The sequence below is a fragment of the Typopeltis vanoorti genome, chromosome 6, assembly GCF_054136105.1.
Source record: "Typopeltis vanoorti isolate ZY-2024b chromosome 6, IOZ_Tvanoo_1.0, whole genome shotgun sequence".
In the NCBI taxonomy this organism is placed as follows: domain Eukaryota; kingdom Metazoa; phylum Arthropoda; class Arachnida; order Uropygi; family Thelyphonidae; genus Typopeltis; species Typopeltis vanoorti.
Window position 1 is genome coordinate 56,467,574 of NC_143554.1, and position 17,886 is coordinate 56,485,459.

The following is a 17,886-nucleotide window of genomic DNA, read 5'->3' on the forward strand; positions in this document are numbered from 1 at the left end:
TTTAACTGTTTTTCATTTTGCTATGTACACCAAATCAGCAGTAAATCTAATATTAATTCTAATGATGCTTATTTTTATCCCTATTTCGAGTAATTTGTATTCTTTCATTATCATTTCGGTTTGAAAATATATTGAAAAAGTATGACAAATATTATACACCCTTGTCTCACTTCTCTTTTGATATCTATTGTTTCATTATTAATTCATTTATAATTTGTGTATTATAATTCCAGTATAATTCCATTGTTATTCTAAGGTCTTTTGAACTAAATGCAATGTCATTTAATATTTCTATTAATTTTCAAGGCTTACCGTGTCAAATACTTTTTTTTTGAAAGTCTATAAGGTATAGATATATGTTATTTATTTCTACTAATCTTTCAATACAAGTTCTTAATTCATAAATTGCATTAATTGTACTTTTTCCTGGCATGAATCCTTTTTTCTGTTCACTTATATACCATTTAATTCTAGAAAACATTCTATTTTTTTATTATTTTCAATAGTATTTTTGAAGCATAGGATATGATAATAATTGTTCTAAAATATTTATTCTGCTGCATCATTTTTTTTTGGTTTCAGAATGTATATAATGTAATAGATTTTATGAAGTCTTCTGGTAGTATGCCTGTATCAAATATATATATTCTTTAGTATTTCTATTCAAAATTTTGTTTCATTCCCCTCTCCCATCTCTTTTATTAACTAAGCTGATATTCCATCATTACAGTCCCTAGTCTGTTTTGTTTTGCCCTGTTGCACACTTTTCAGGACTTTCTATTAGAGATATACTGTAAATCTAATAAATTTGGGAATGAGGTCATTAGATTTCCAATCAGTTTAATGTGAAAGCAATCCTTCATGATATCTTCTCTCAACTTCTGAGGATTCTGAATGTAGCCTTTGCCAAACAGGTGAATAATTTGTTGATAGAAGTTTCCTTTAGCAGAAAATATAAGCAATAATTTATACAGTTGATTAATGCTAAAGGAAACAAAACACAGAATAAATTATTCCTGTTAATTTAACAGCACTACTAATTTTGTCTTTCTAGGTGCATCAGAAATGTTACACCAATACTATTATAAGAAGAAACGAAAGGTATCAGAATCCACAGAAATTATGCTGAACTCTTAGTACAGCTTATGAGATTGTTATTCAGCTATGATTCAGGTATAGCATAATAAGACACACACGTTCTGAACAACAGAAATTTAATGGAATGAGAAGAGTACGAAAGGAATGAATTAAACAATTGTTTAATTCACTTTCAGTGTAATACTTTCTTTGAGCTGTTTCATTCCACTCAACTGTTACTTTTATCATTATTATTTTTTAAAAAAATTTTTGATCCTTATAAACCACTAAATATATATATTATTATTATTATCATCATCATCATCCTAAGATCCCCATGAAGTCAAAGCCTCATCTAGGAGGTCGCTTTGTCATACACAAACTCATCACACTTTGCCTTATAAACATGATCAAATTCTCTGCAACAATTACACTAAGGAAAGGCATTGCAATCATTCATAACTTTGCATGCAAAAAACCTGCTTCTCACTGCCTTGTTCACACCCTCCTTATATAGCCTCCAAGGGTGAAATCTTGTAATATTCCAATCCCCCACCATTTTATTAAAAACCTTTTCAACATTGATTCTATAACAAACCTTTACCAACTTGTACGTCTCTATCATATCAACCCTCTTCCTCACATCTACTAAACTCCGTATATTCATCTTCTCAACCTTTCCTCATATTAAACATTCCAGAGATCAGAAACTACCTTAGTCAATCAACTCTGGCCCATTTCTAACATCTTTGGCCTTTTGAAAACCACAAATCTATGCACAGTAGTCCATATTTAGTCTAATCAAGGTCTTATATAATGGAACAAGAATCTCCTTACAAGTCAGTGTCCTCTGTATCACTTCCAGAATATGTTGTGTTGTCCTAACAATTTTGGCAATGTGTCCTGCAAATTTTAGATCTTTATCCACCATCATCCCAAAAATCTCTTAATGTTGGAGGTTTAATGGATTTTTTACAACACTCGGAAAGAATTAAAAAGAACTTAATACTTCTTTAATTAATACAAAAAAATAAAAATAAAAATAATTAGTTCCTCTCCCATTCCCGGTCCTTCTCGTCAACAAGAATTTAAAAATGCCATCACCATATCCGACATCCGTGGCACATCCAAAAAAATAGCCAAGATTCTAAAAAAGTACAACCTACACACAGCATATAAACCCCACCGCAAACTTGCTACCCTTATCCGTTCTACAAAAGATCAGTTCCCTCCTCTCTCTCTCTGCCTGGAGTTTACAAAGTACCCTGTTCCTGTAAGCTGGCGTACTTCGGACAGACAGGCAGATCAGCATCCATCCACTTAGAGGAACACAAGTCTTACATCTGTAAACACAACTATGGTCATTCAGGCTTGGCTGACCATGTCTTGGACACCACCCACAGAGTATCATGGAAGAAAACCACCATGCTCCATCACAGCAAATTCAAGAAAGAGAGACTATTCTTAGAAGCAGCAGCAGCTCTTAGAAATCAACCAAATCTTAATAAATACAGTTGCATTAAGCTTCCAAAAATTTGGGAAACACTCATCACCAGAGATCCTACTTTATATTCCGGGCCACTTACAACCGCCCTTAGAGGGTGCTCCACCTAGATAAGACTTTAGTGTCACCCACGTGGTTGGGCTTAGTATTGTATGATATTTGTGTTATGTTACATTAGTTATTTTTGTAATCCCCGTAGATGTCCTAGTGACTAGGACGAAATATAGGAAGTATTAAATTCTTTTTAATCCTTTCTGAGTGTTGTAAAAAATCCATTAAACCTCCAACATTATGTCTTCACAGCACTTAAGCCTCTATACACGAATTCCAAAAATCTCTTATTTCCTCCACCTCCAGCAATATATCTCTACCAAGTGCTAATTCTATATCCCCATCTTTGTTTCCCAAATTTTAAAACCTTACATTATGAACAATGAAGTGGCATTCCTGCTCCCATGCCCTCACTCAATCTATTAAAGTCTTTTTGTAAGGCCAGAACACTTGCTCTACTCCGCATAGTTCATCCCAACTTTGCATCATCTGCAAACAACTGAATATGCAGATCCAAATCTTCCACAATATCATTAACATACAGTTTAAACAACAATTGCCCTTAGTTATACCACTAGTGACTTTACTTTTCTGGGATATTGCTCCTGCATAGACAACTTGCTGATATGCATCAGATAGCCAATCTCCAAACCAATGTACTACTATAATCCATGTGTTGAGGCTTATACAATCCATTAAGCCTCCAACATGAAGTACTACTATAATATCCGAACCATTCTGCTCTAGTTTGACTATCGACTTATCATGTGGTAATTATCAAAAGGCTTTGCAAAATATAAGTATACACCTGTGTATCCATCTCCTTTGTCCAATGAAGACATCACCTTATTGTAATAAGTAAGTAGATTACTAAAACATGACCTCCCTTTAGTTGGATCCTGGTTCCAACCAGCCTCTCCAATGTTTTAACCACAACATATGACACACAGATAGGCCTTATTTGATGCCTGAATTCTGTTACCTCCCTTATGAAGTGACAGAATCTTGCCTTCCTTCCACTCCTTTGGAACTTTACCTGGTACAAGACTCATAAATATAATAAATTGAAAAACAAATATAATAAATTTAGTTTAATCCTTTATCCAAGTGTGAGCAAACAAAGTTTGCTCCTAAAAGTATCTTCAGGACTAGGGTAAGGTGGTACAACACCAGGGCACTCCTTGCAAAGGTGGAGCAAGCTACCGATACTCCTATCTCAGTATCTCCCATGTGTTTTGCATTATGGGAGATACTGATATAGGAGTGTTGCTCACACTTGGATAAAGGATTAAACTAAATTTATTATACTCTAACCAAGTGAAAAATAAACTTTCAACATTAAACAAATATGTCAAGGTAGATGCCAACTTCCTGGCACATTCCTTCAAAATACATGGTGATATACACCTCCACATCAAAAAGTCTGAATAATCAAAGGAAAGGTGCTGAATGATTTGCAATTCTAATTTATTGCATAGAAAATAATTATTATCAAATATGAATTAGAATCATCAAAATCAGTGGTTCTTAACAGGTGTTCCTGAGAATACTTGTGTTCTGCGAACTGGTTACAAGTGTTCCGCCAAGGAAAGATGTCACATGACACAGTTCTGAGTGTAATTGGCTATTCTGATCCTAACAACTGAAGAATGCTATGCACGTTGACTTCTAAACCAATAGGATATCATTTAGAGATCATGTGTTTGCAGGAGGAGGGGGGGGAAAGGGAGGAGGAGCAACTCTTTTACAATCATTCAGTGATGTGTGTTTGGCTTGTACATTGTGTACCATCATAATAGCGCACAGTCCATTTTTAATGTGTATTTGGTTTGTGTGTTGTCCAACATCGTTAAATCGCACACTTCTTTTTTTATGTGTATTTGGTTTGTGGGTTGTCTAACATCATGGTAGCGCAGAATGGATAAATTTATTATTACACGAAAACGTGATTCTGAGGCAAATATTAATGATGGAGCAAGTACAACTGGAAGTAGTAGTAATGACACTGCTACAAATATGTCTCATACAGAAGACAGTATTATACGTAGTAAAATAAGAAAAATTAATAGACAATATTCGGATGAATATTTACGTTGCGGTTTTACATGGATCAGTGAGGAAGAATGTACTATATCCCCGCATCTTGTATGCGGGGAAAAACTATCCAATAGCACAATGGTTCCTGCTAATTTGAAATGCCATTTTACTACCAAGCATGCCAATCTTGCTTCACAAACTAAAGATTATTTCAAGAGATTGTTGGATATGCAAGTTAAGCAAGTAAAATATTTTGAAAAGACTTAAAATTTCTGATAAGGCACAACTTGCATCATATAAGCTAGCTGAATTAATTGATATAAAATTAAAATCACATACTATAGCAGTCTCTTATTTTACCAGCATGTTGTGAAATAGCAAATATTGTTTGACAACAAAGCAATAAAGGAAACTATGAAAATTTCTCATCATAACATGATGAAATTTCAAACTATGAAAATTCCCGTTAGCCAGCAATTTTCAAGGTATACAATCCAGAACCTATTCTTCTGAAGACATCTTTATTTAGAACCTCACGATGGCAGAATTAGAAACAGCAATTAGTCAAACTGAGCCTGACAAATCACCCAGAATTGATCTTATCTTTGGCCATATGTTTTTCTTCTGAAACATTTCTTCTGAAGATATTTAACACTTTCTGGAATGCTGGTAAACAGTCAAAAATTTGGAAAACATCAGTCATTATACCCTTACTAAAACCTAACAAAAAACTTAGGGACTGTAAAAGCTACAGACCAATAGCGCTGACTAGTTCTCTCTGTAAAATAAATGAATGAATAATACATACTAGACTTATGAATTGGCTCTTAGAAAATAACAAGATCAACTTCTATAAAATTGCATACAAGTCTCAACACAGTACAGGCAGTGGCATATTTAGGTATTTCCTGCCCCCAGGCCCACAAAAAGTGCTTCCCCCCCCCATATTTAATGAACATGTTGATTTACATGCATAACCTATTTATATCGTAAATTTGTAATATAAATATAATTACAAAAATGAGAACCCGGAAATTTCCACCACCCCTCAAAATTTACTACTCTAGGCATGGGCCTATATGGCCTAGGTACCTAAATATGCCACTGAGTACAGGAGATCAATTATTTTTGTGAATCAATCATAGATGGCATTCAAGAAAAACCACCATAGAAGACAACAGCTATCTTCTTGGATCTTATAGCTGCATTCGGTTGCGTTTGGAAACAAAAGTTAATAAAAATTGCATATGATACTGGAATAAGGGAGAACGTATTAATTTGAATTTCGGATTTGGTGAAGGAAGAAAAATGAAAGTAAAAGTTAATGGAATTCATCCCAACATGCATCGAACTTGGGCTGGTGTCCCACAAAGTTCTGTTTTAAGCCCATTCCCATTTCTCATCTACACGAGGGTGGTCTGAAAAGTTCTCAGCCTAACAATGAAAAAACAAATTTATAATTTCAAAATTATTACGATTTTTCAACATAATCTCCCTTAAGACTAATACATTTATTCCAGTGATGTTCCAGCACCATTATCCTGTCCATGTAGTGGTTCTCAGTAAGATCTGCACAATATCCCTCTACAGCTGCAATCATCTCTTGATTTGAAGAAAAACGCCAACCAACGAGGAAGAGTTTTAGTTTTGGAAAGAGACAGAAATCAGAGGGAGCTAAATCTGGGGAATAGGGTGCATGTTCCAACAATTCATAGTGCAGATCCCTTAATTTTCCAATTGCCAAAACACCTTTGTGGGCAGGTGCAATGTCTTGATGAAAGATGATTTTTTCTTCTGAAACTGGGTCTTTTCTCGCGAATTTTTTCATATTATTGTTTTACCTTTTTCAAGATAATTAATAAACAAAATGCCTTTAACATCCCAAAACACCGATGCCATGACCATGTCTTCTTTGGCACTGAACAACCGGCTTCTGTCCGCTGTTTTGATTCTGGTGTGTAATGGTAAATCCAAGCCTCATCCATAGTAATAAATCGACGCACAAAATCAGTTTTATTTTTGTTTTAAAATACTCCAAGCGCTGTTCAGAGATTTTCATGCTATCCAAACCTCAACAAATTAGGTTGTATGAAATTGCCTCAAATCTAGGAAGCACTTGTCTTCAGAGCTCCAAGTCAACAGTCAAGAACACCAATCCCAGTCCATTATTTAGGACTTAACTTGCCTTTGATGTTGTTGCTCTGCCTTGGTCATACGTACCCTATATAATACCTATGCGCATGTATCAATTTGTTCATTGGTCCATGATGGCAATGGCAATTTGACTTTGTCGAAATACTGAAAATATTAATTAAAGTTATTCTAAGTAATATATAGTGTATATTGTAACTTTCTGAATTAATATCGTTATGAATAATCAACATATAATCCTTACTACCAGAAGGCCCATAGTTTGTTATAATTTCTCAACATTATGGTTTCACTCACTGAAGATGCAGTGCAATATATTTATTTTATACCTAGAAATTATCTACCCTCCACCCCAGTTCATATTACTATACTGATTTTGTTAACATTTCTGCTGGTAACAATAATCTAGTACTTATTACATCAAAGAATATTTTTGATGAAAATTTTTTGAAAATGAAGTCAACAGCTAGCCAAATTTGACTTATCTCATTCCTTAGTAGTTTGGTTAGAAGTATTGTCATTACTAGAATTGGCAAGCAATTACAAAAGCAAAACTTTCTGAGAAAATATAAAAGTGTATTTCATGAGCAAAAATAAGGCAAAATGTATTTTATACATAATATTTCAAAATGTTATCTAGTATTTACAAAACAGGTGCTGATGCCTGTTATATTTTTCAATGTTACAAACTGTAATGCTTTGTTCCTTGTACCTTTGAGTTTTTTTTTTTTTTGTTTTGTTTTATATTACCCTTAAAAAATAGCCCCTTGGCTCTTTATTGTTATATTACCCTTTTTAGAATTTGTATAGTGTAAATTGTAGAACTGGCAAATCTCATACAACAAAATAATGTTTTTTAGGTGACATTTCTTAGGTTTTCTGTGTTTCACCAATGATATCTTTTTTTTTACTCATCATGATATAGAGTTCCTTTCTGCTGAATTAAAAAAATTTTTTTTTTTTATTTGTGTGGGGTGTCCTCCATTTCTTGATCGTCCTTAGGACTGACTGAGCCCTAAAGAGGGATTAAGTACTATATCCAATGACTGTAGCCTGTGTTCATGGAGCCAGTTTGCCTGCTTACGGGATGAAAAACCCTGCTGTCCACAATCGAACCTACGATATACTCCCCCAGGAATATGGGTGCAAATCGCATAGCCACTAGGCTAACCACACGGACATTTTTTTAAATACTATCAAGTCACTTGACTATGCACAAAAATTACAAAGAAACAGTCTAATACAGTGGATCAAAATCAACTGAAGTTAAAAGATAGCATTCCAGTTTTTCTTCATTTGTACAAATAAAATTTTGTGTTCAAGTACAAATTCTGAGAGCAGCTCATTACAAGTACCTTAATGTTTGGGACTTAGGTATTGTTTTTGATTTTTATTACTGCACACTTAAATAATTAGGCTTTATTTAAAGAAATAAAAGAATTACTAAATGCTTTAAGAATAATAACACCTTAGATATTGCATGCTATTCCTTTACTTATTTCCAGTTGGAATTTTCTATCCTGATATGATCTTCTTATCATATGAACTATTCAGATAAAAAGATAAAGTCAACATAAGTTTTTCAGATTGGGTATCTTCATACTGAATACATTATCACCTGATATTTGCTAAAAATGTTTTACAGAACTGCCACATCTTCAAAGCACAATGTTAATAAGGCAAATATGTTGTGATATGGATTGTCTTTACAAAACAATCATCATACTGATTGTCCTAATTTTCTTGAGATGTTCAAGAAAAGTAGGAGAATGAACCTGTTGCCTGTCATGTCACTGGTGTTATTGTGGGCACTTTACATACTGATATTACAAGTACATGTTATAATGCTATAATAATAGCATCTAAGGATGTGTCCATAAATGAGATGGCCATTCTATCTCCAGTTCATGAATGATTATTTAGTTCTGACCAGGAAGGTCACAAGGCCTGTAATAACTGATACTTAGAGAAAAAAAATAAGCTATATGTGCAACTTCAAAGCAGGAAATTTGATAAACCAAGAGGAACTGCTACACACATCTCACCATCTCCTCTAATATGTAAATTGTGTGTGCTCTCATGGCTGATTTGCCTGTATGTAGGATGAAAAACCTGAGTTTCCAGGAGGAGGAAACCTTGCTACCTACATATGAGATCAGGTAACTCACCTTCAACTGAAAAAGTCCATATAAAGATTTCTCTTATCACACAAGAATCGAATGCAGGTTCTTTTCCAATCAAAGGGAACAATGTTTCTTTATTCTTCCAATTGCACTATAGAGATGATGGAGAAATAATTTCAGCGAATGCAGATTGTAGAAAAGTTAAGATGCAGCAAAAATAGCAGAATTCTGCGAGAAGATAGTAGGGTAGTTCAGAGGCAGTAATGAAGATTATATGACATGTGGAATACTGCATACATGCTAATCAAATGTAGCTTCAGTTTCATAAATAAACAAGGAAAGGAGATATGACAACCACACAAGTAAATTAGCAAAAGAGAACGTTTATTTATTTATAATCTCTCACTGTGCAAAAAGTACTATCAGTTGCTGCTGAATCTTGTGCATGCATCTACAGCGAATTTAGGCAGTTATAGTTAAAGGAATCTTCTTCTTGTTGAGCCCTAAGACACACTGGAGATAATATAATCATACTATTACTATAATAAGGGGATGAACTTTTCGGTGACCTTCACTGTCTGGACAGTCAAACAGTCTTAAGATTATTTCTTTCCAAATGAAGGTTCAATATGAGCTAAATATTTGTCTATGATACTTACTGTTGTTAACTACATTAGTTTTCTCTATATATCTTGTAACTGTGTTTATTGCATTTATGTAAACTTATCACTTCTTTCACCAGTTATAGTCAATGTCTAATAGACACTCTGCATTCACATAAATAGTTATTCACATAGCTTTATTATTATTTTTTCAAAGCAAACATGTTACATATGTTATAATTAATGTAAAATAATGAATGTTATAATGCGCTTTAAGAAAATAAAGATATGTGTCCTGCATCCCACCTACTGTGTTTCACAGCACATATATATTTCAGAGGCAGGAGAATAAACAAAAGGTGATCACCCCTACTAGTTGAGTAAAAGTGTGGATAGTAAGGACTAAATTTTCTGTTTGGAGAGCAGTGAAGGAGTGGAATGAGTTGCTGGAGATACTCTAAGTGAATAAGGTTGAGAAGGAAGTATGATAGGCATTGTGTGGATAATGGCTAGTTTGCCCCCCCCCCTTTTGCAGTGTCATCTTCTTGATGATGGTAAAAATAATGACTTTTCATTGAACGTGCATCCAGGCAAATGCACTCTGCAGAACTGTCAAATTATAAAAAAATATTTTAGTACATCTACATGAAGTTTATTGGCATAATGATCAAATGCAAGAAAATAAAAAATAAAATAACGAAAATAATTTAGCTTGTTTTTCTACATTGAATATCACAAACATCATTGGGTTATATTTATTTATATTAATAAAACTTAATATCATAATATAAAATATGTTCAACGTTTTTACTACAGCTGTCGAGTAAAAACGCGAAACACTTTTTTGTTTTTAAATAATTTTACTGACATGGCATGTAACGCAATTCTATATATGAAATCACGTATGTGGTATATGAAGAGCCATTCTCTACATTCGAAAAACACTATAATCATAAAAGTTATTTTATGAACCATTTCGTTATCCGACAAAAAATAGCAACTTTCATAAAAACAAACGATGTAATGATGTTTCCGATACAACGGACTTTTTCGGTTAATAATTAAAGGGAACTGGGGTATATCAGTTCTAACGTAAGAGTAGCTTTGTTCTAAACTCGGAAATTTATACTGGCTCCCAAAATATTATTATTGCAATGATTTTTAAGCGAATCGTCTCCTGCGTTGCAGTCAAACCAGCACTGTACAACACATCCCCCCATCATCGATATGAAACATAAACCTATAATAGCTTAAAATTTTGATAAACTATTTAGATATGCAAATATAATCAGCAGAAGTATGGGAGTATACAATAAGATAAATTATGCAAATACAGCAAACAAGTAGCACATGTCTGTACATAGTATACGCCTAACGCCATTTAAACACAGATACAAAACTGATTTTTAAAGAGCAAGGATTCACATAACATGACTTAAATTTTATTTTCGAATTAAAATCAAAAGCAGTTAGGTGCTTTTCTTCTATTACAGAACAGCCATTATGTTCCGATCTCCGAAGTCTCGAATGATGGAGCACGTTATACTAGTCGGTATTATGTTGAGGAAGGAAGTAACACAGCAACAATAAATATTTATAAACAAAGAACAAAAATGTACGACAATCCAAAACCGTACAATTTAACAAATTAAAGTAGTATACCTTTTAATGAGGTCGGAATAGCTAACCCTGAGAAGTTGCCCGACGGATTTTAGAGCCAACAACACCAGCGCACAGAAATATCCAATTGAAAAATGCAATACATAAGTCCTTGCCCACTTCTATATAAATTATGATAATAGCTTTCTTGACTGTTTTTCATCGTCAAAATAGAAGTAACAACTGCTTCTTTCTTCTTGAAGAGGAAGTTTGAACAAGAAAACTCTTAATTTTAAGACTAGAGTTAATACATGATTATGTATTTAAAGTCATAATACAAAGTAATTATGCACCGCTGTGAAAAGCAGGCTTTTTAATAAAAAATGAGCGCTTAAGAACATAAGCATGTGATTAATGACGTTTCTTCTTCTTGGGATTAGCTACACCCACATATAATAAAAATATAAGCCTATTAATACGTTCATCCTATTGGGTTTTAATACCAACAGAGTGGTTTTGCAGTGTCAAACGAAGAACGCGATTAGGTAGTAAGTTTGATGGGATAGTTGAGATTGTAGGAAGGAACGTTTAGATTAGCGATGCATGTTCCGTCATCTGCATGTCATGTTTGAAAGTAGGTTTCGTTAATTCTGTATATATTTGACTCTCTCAGTTATTTCTTTATTAAGACAATGGCAGAATCAGCTGGTACATTGGATATGGCAACCAAGGCAAGTTTTATTTTGTAATAAATGCTCATTATGCAGTTTTCCGTTTAGTAGAAATAAAGGCATGCCATTTGTGCATAATAAACGATTCATATGTCCTTTTTTTATATTTTACGCCCATCATTTTGCGTGTAATAAACAATTATTCACATGTGCTATAATAAGTTAGTGTATGTGTTTTTTTTTCCCCTCTCATCCAAAGCATACGGTAAATTTGTGCTATTGAATGAATGCTTATATTAAGTGTAATCTCTGGAAAATTCCCATGTTACTCCTCTTAAACACTATTATTATAATTACGGTGTTATAACCTGTTTTTGTTTAGGAGTGTCCCCTATCAATACTCAAAAGAGTGTATATATATATGTGTGTGTGTATGTATGTATATAGGCATTATTGGTGAGTATAGACATTCTATACTCACCAATAATGCTTATATATAATTTTCAAATACTAGTAGGAATATATAGAGAAGAAGAAGAAAATTATTTTTGTTTCTATGAATCATTTTAATTAAATTTTAATGGACAATGTAGGATAACAAATATATCCTTTTTATTGTATCAGTTATGAGTTTTCAGGATTTGACTGTATGTGTTTTTTGACTATATATTATGTAATGAAATGTATGCACACGATAATGGCATGTTTTCTTATTGTTATTGGTATCTCGATGAAGTCAAAAGACTTATCGTACCATCCACAATCCGACAGAATATCGCCATCGGAGGCAGTAGTAGCCAACCAGTATTCACACAGTACCTATCAAATCTCTCCTGAAACTGATTCACCGAAGAACTAACACAATCGCAGGAAACAACTCCACTTATTCACAACCCTGGTAGCAAAAAAATCTAGACCTCCATTCTTTCTGACTAAAAGTATATTCAACTTCCAATGATGACCTCTTGTTCAATCCCCACCTATATTCTTGATCATAACGAGAAATTTGTTATGATGTATTAAGCCAGAAATGTAGAGCATATTTTTATTATACGGATGCCGCCATGGAGTTAAAGACCCATAAAATTACGAGAGCATTGCTCTTGTAATTTTGTGATGCTGTAGCTGTAATTTTAAATCTAATGCCACAAATAATGAATTGTTAATCGTGAATAATAAAGTTAGCTTTCTCACCCCTGAATTTAAGACATTATTTAAAACAAGTCTTTTCCCCTCTTTATAAGGCCCTGATATATGTCTGCATCTTGAATATTGTGCTCAGACTTTCTTTGGGAAGTGGTTGAAAGGATTCAAGGACTGCAAACAAGATTGTTTCAGGTCTGTAGAATGCTTTGTATGAGAATAGATTGAAGGTTTGTTGGTTATAGAATTGATCGAGAGATGGAAGAGATATGGTAGAAATAAATAAGCTGCTAAAAGAAATGTATGGACTATATGTAGGAGAAATTTTTCAGTATATGCTGAAGGGGGAAAGAACAAGAGGTCATCATTGATAAATTTGTAAAGTTGAGTTGAGTAAAAGTGTTGTTAGTAGGGATGCAAGGTTTAGTTTTTTGCTATAAGGGTAACGAATGAGTGGAATGTGTGTTGTCTGAGGTAGTTGTCAGGCAAGAGATTCTTTACTAGTGAATCAGTTTAAGGAGAGATATGATAAGTGTTGTGTAAATAATGCAGATTGGGCCTCCTGCTGCAAGTCTTTTGATGCATTGCCAGGGAAGTATGAAAGGTATATTGCGAACTGTGAAATGGTTAGTGTGGGTCTCTCATGATGATTCTTGGACTCCACGGAGATACCTAGCTAATAATAATCAATGCCCTGGAGTGGCCAAATGGGTAGCATCTTCACTGTCTAGCATGCAGTTGAAATTTGTGACATGGAACATGTTTGTGGACATCACAAACTGGCCCGGTTGGCAGAGTGGTTAGCGTATCCGCTCTCCAGCCAAAAGGCCACGGTGAGTTTGAATCCCACTGTGGGCATGGATGTTTGTGATTATCTGTGAAACTAGTAATGGCCCTTCCCTTAATGCATAACATTGGACATATCTCCAAGGAGATGTGTTTTGCATTATAGGAGATACTGAGATAGGAGTGTTGGTAGCTTGCTCCACCTTTGCAACGAGTTGCCTGGTGTTGTACCACCTTACCCCAGTCCTGAAGATACTTTCAGGTGCAAACTTTGTTTGCTCACACTTGGATAAAGGATTAAACTAAATTTATTATGGTAGTGGTTGGCAGTAGATGGCGTTGGTGTAGTTTCAGCTCGTTGCAGTTGGTGGATTCAGTGGTGGAGACAGAGTTGTAGAGTAGGTGCCCTCCCTCGATGAGTCCTTGGACTCCCTGGAGGCGTCAAGTAATAATAATAAATAATGATATATATCTTCAGGTAGTAATGCATGTTATTGAGTGTAATACCACCATTTAGGAATGATGGAAAAAGTGCCATTTGGTATCTATAACAGATTGTCTAATAAAAGCTTACCCATGGTGTAAAATCTATTGTGAGTAAAAAAAAATCAGCTAATGCTTTTTTTTTTTTTGTTACTGTATAGGGAGTAGGTGAGGCCATTTTAGCCCCAACATTTGGAGACTGAGTGGACAGTTCAATCTCCACTGGTAGCCAATCAGAGATAGCTTGCCCAAGGCTATCACTAATTAATCAGTATGCAGTGAAGAAGGTGGCTAACAAGTGCTGCCATCTCATGGTCCCTAACACAATATTTTTAATGTTTGAAAACAGTGTGGGTTTGACGGCTGATTTTCTTGAGTTTACAGGACGAAAAACCAGAGTTTCCCAGAGGAAAAAACTCTCTTGCCCATGCCAGAGATAGACTAAACGCGGGAACCAGTTTGAGGAAAGGCTTAGAAAATGTTCCTCTAGTCAGTGACTAGATTTGAATCCCGAGTCTTCATGCAGTCAAGCACCATAGAGTGCAAACACCACTTCTACTGAGCTATACAGGCTCTACCTATTGTGAGTAAGACATCATTTTATACAAACACACAAACAATCGTTTAAATAGAAGTAGAGGAATCATGGGTTGATGGCTGATGAGGAATTGAAGTTCAGGCAGTATATCACACCAATGTCAAAGATAACTCAATAGATTACTCCACTAGCAAGAAGCACACTGACGAGCACAGATAGCAATTAGTGTTGGTTCTCTTCAATAAAAGTCTGATTGGGCCACTTTAGACTATGCGTAGTTAACATTGTTAGGTAACAAAGAGTATGTTGGAATAATTTTGAAGCATTGGTATTATTATTGTTATTAAAATAGTATTATTAGCATATTAATTAAAAAAATTAGGAATGTTGTTATTAAAATATATCAGTGACATGTAATCTGCAATGTTTGTTCTTAGCCAGAAGAAGCAAGAGAGGTGATATGATTGAGACATAAGTTGAATGGATGGATGCTGTTGAAATTTTCCATAGGGAAAATGAGAAATGTTTTGAGAATTGGAAACAGAAAATGCATAATCTGAGTGGATAGCAAAAGTGTGGATGGTAAATGAATTTGAGTGATACTTTGTGATGCACAGAGCAGACTAACTCTGAATCAAGAGACTCATTATGGAAGATTGTGTAATGATAATAATACAATTCTTTGCATTATATCCATATATTTCAATGTTTCCATATACTGTAATTAAGAACCTATGTAATAAATATAACCATTTTCCAAATAATCTTTCCACTTCCCCTCAAAATATTCTTTTACTCTTTAAATTACTGTAAACCTTTCAGTTAGAAAGAACTGGATTTGAATCTATTTAGGAAGTAAAGAGCAGCTTTGAATCTAAAGCAAGCAACTCCATAATGTAGCGGGAAGAATGACTTGACATGTACCCTTTGATTTAGACCAGCTGATTTTTTTTTTTTTTCTTTTCATAACTTTGTATGGGTATTTTTATTAGGAGTGAGTTAACCAATGCTATATTGGAGGAAGTTTAATTTTATCTGCCAGAACTTTGGTTTCTCTTCCTTTATCTCACACATGATTTTACTTGAAATCATCTTGTATGCTTGAATTCTAACTGCTGACGTACAACTTAAATGTGGATTACATATTGCTCATTGTGATATCTTTTTAATGCTACATAATGATTGTGTTTTTAACAGGCTTTTCTCTAGGCACATTGTCATATGCCTTTTTTTCAGAGGAATGTGACAAGGTGCCTCTCTAAAATTTATACAGATCTTTAGAAGATTTCTCTAGTACTTGTCTTAAAGTGAAATGTATGATATATGGAGGTGGGCCATGAAGAAAGAAAGGTGGAAATATGGATAAGATGATAGTAATGTTTGTAAAAATAACTACAGAGGTAGTCTGAATTGTGTAGTGATAGATTTGAGATTGATGTTAGAGATTGTGTAGAAAAAATATGAGAGGGAATAGGGAGTATGTTGGCTTACTAGGATATTTCAGAGAGGAAGAGAAGAGCAGTAATAATGAATGAGATGATAGATGGATTGTACAAAAAAGATGAAGGCATTTGGAGAAAGTGTTGTTTTCAGGCCAAGTAAGTGTGTTAGAATACAGAAACTAGAATTGCCAGGGTAGAAAGTAGTAGGGATAGTGGTTTGAGAGAGAGAGAGAGAGAGAGAGAGAGCAAGAGAATGAATGAATGTGCTATGTTATAGAGCTGGTTGGAGTCTGTGAGTAGTAATAATAGCTGTGGAAGTACTGATGTGCATTGGTTTTTTAGTATACAAATTTTGGAAGTATTGGTAATGAATTTGAGATATTGATGTCTGTCCAAAGATTGTTGATATCAAAGAAAGTTGGGTCGACACAGGTGAATGTCCTGACAAGGATAACATTTCTGTAGGATAGAGGGTAAAAGGGATAGGGTGTTATCCTAAAAGGTGAATTATGAGCTCTCAGAGTAGAGAATCATGAGGGAAACAGCATTGATAGCTTTGAGAGAATATATGGTGAGGAAAGAAATGTATAGGAGGATATTTACTGGGATGTTGCTATAAATCAGGAAATATGGATGGCAATGAGGAAGAAATGTTTAGGCAAATTAGTTTGGCAGTATGATATGCAGAATTTTCTGTTAAGAAAGGATATATGTGGAATTACAAAGTAGGTGATTATGACCAGCTGAGGAGTCAGCTTTAAACACCACCATGACAAGAATTTGGAAGGAAGAGATGGCGGTGGTGCATGGAAAGGTGGTCATGGGGCATTTGAAGAAAGTGGTATCAAAATATACAGGTAGTCCTCGACTTACGACAGAGACGTTGGAACGTAACCCCATCGTAAGTCGAGGACTTTTTGTTAATTCTTGATTTCTGTTATAATATTTTCATAAATTAGATTTCTATTTAACTTAAAATAGTTAAAAATATATAAGCTTACAAAAACGTTTATAAATTTAACAGCACATATGAATACAAAATTAAGAAAGAAAAATTTAAGAAAAAATACATAAATACATATCGGAAATCACCATTTTTGATATGTTTTATTTCAGATTTTTTTTTTTTTTTAAATTTCGGCAGTTTCAAAATCAGAATTAGCAGCTTCTCCCATTATTCGTATGTTATGTAAGTTAAAACGGCTTTTGAATTGATAAAACCAACCTTTATTAGGTTAAATGTATGCTCGCCATATTTATCTTCTTGCTGTTTCTTAAATTGTCAAATAGGCTGCGTGCTTTTGTTTGAATCGTAAACAAACTGAGAGGAATATTCTTGTTGATTTGATCCTCCATATCATTAAAAGCTTCTCCATTTCATGAATTGGCCCCTTCTCTTATTTTCAATAAAATTGTACATTTCATATTAACTGCCCCTTTAGCTGCCTCCATTATTCTTGATTTATCTTTTATAATTGAAACAGTTGAATGTGATAGTTTTTCTTCTCGTGCTATTTCACCGACTTTCTTTCCTTTGTAACATGTTTTAATCACCTTCATTTTAACATCTAAACTTAATGCTTTCATCGCCTTCTTTTTTATGTTGGAATTTTCATCAGTAGTATTACTTCTCTGACTGGACATGATAGGGTTACAACGAGGTGTGGCCAACTCCGTTC

General features: G+C 34.1%; 2 protein-coding genes across 5 annotated transcripts in view; one reads left to right on the forward strand and one right to left on the reverse strand.

Annotated features, from left to right (window-relative positions):
* Nucleotides 1–11,537, reverse strand: part of pdm3 (POU-domain protein pdm3) — a 442,629-nt gene extending 431,092 nt beyond the window's left edge. For all 4 annotated transcript variants that reach the window (XR_016548447.1, XR_016548448.1, XM_090394167.1 and 1 more), the window contains exon 1: nucleotides 11,208–11,537. The gene's annotated coding sequence lies outside the window, so the exon portion shown is untranslated. The remainder of the gene's footprint in view (nucleotides 1–11,207) is intronic.
* A 113-nt stretch (nucleotides 11,538–11,650) lies between these two features.
* The window catches only part of lt (vacuolar protein sorting-associated protein light), a 356,245-nt gene continuing 350,009 nt past the window's right edge, over nucleotides 11,651–17,886 (forward strand). Inside the window, exon 1 of the mRNA XM_090394164.1 lies at nucleotides 11,651–11,875. Within this exon, the coding sequence (XP_090250290.1) occupies nucleotides 11,837–11,875 (39 nt within the window). The 5' untranslated portion in view covers nucleotides 11,651–11,836. The remainder of the gene's footprint in view (nucleotides 11,876–17,886) is intronic.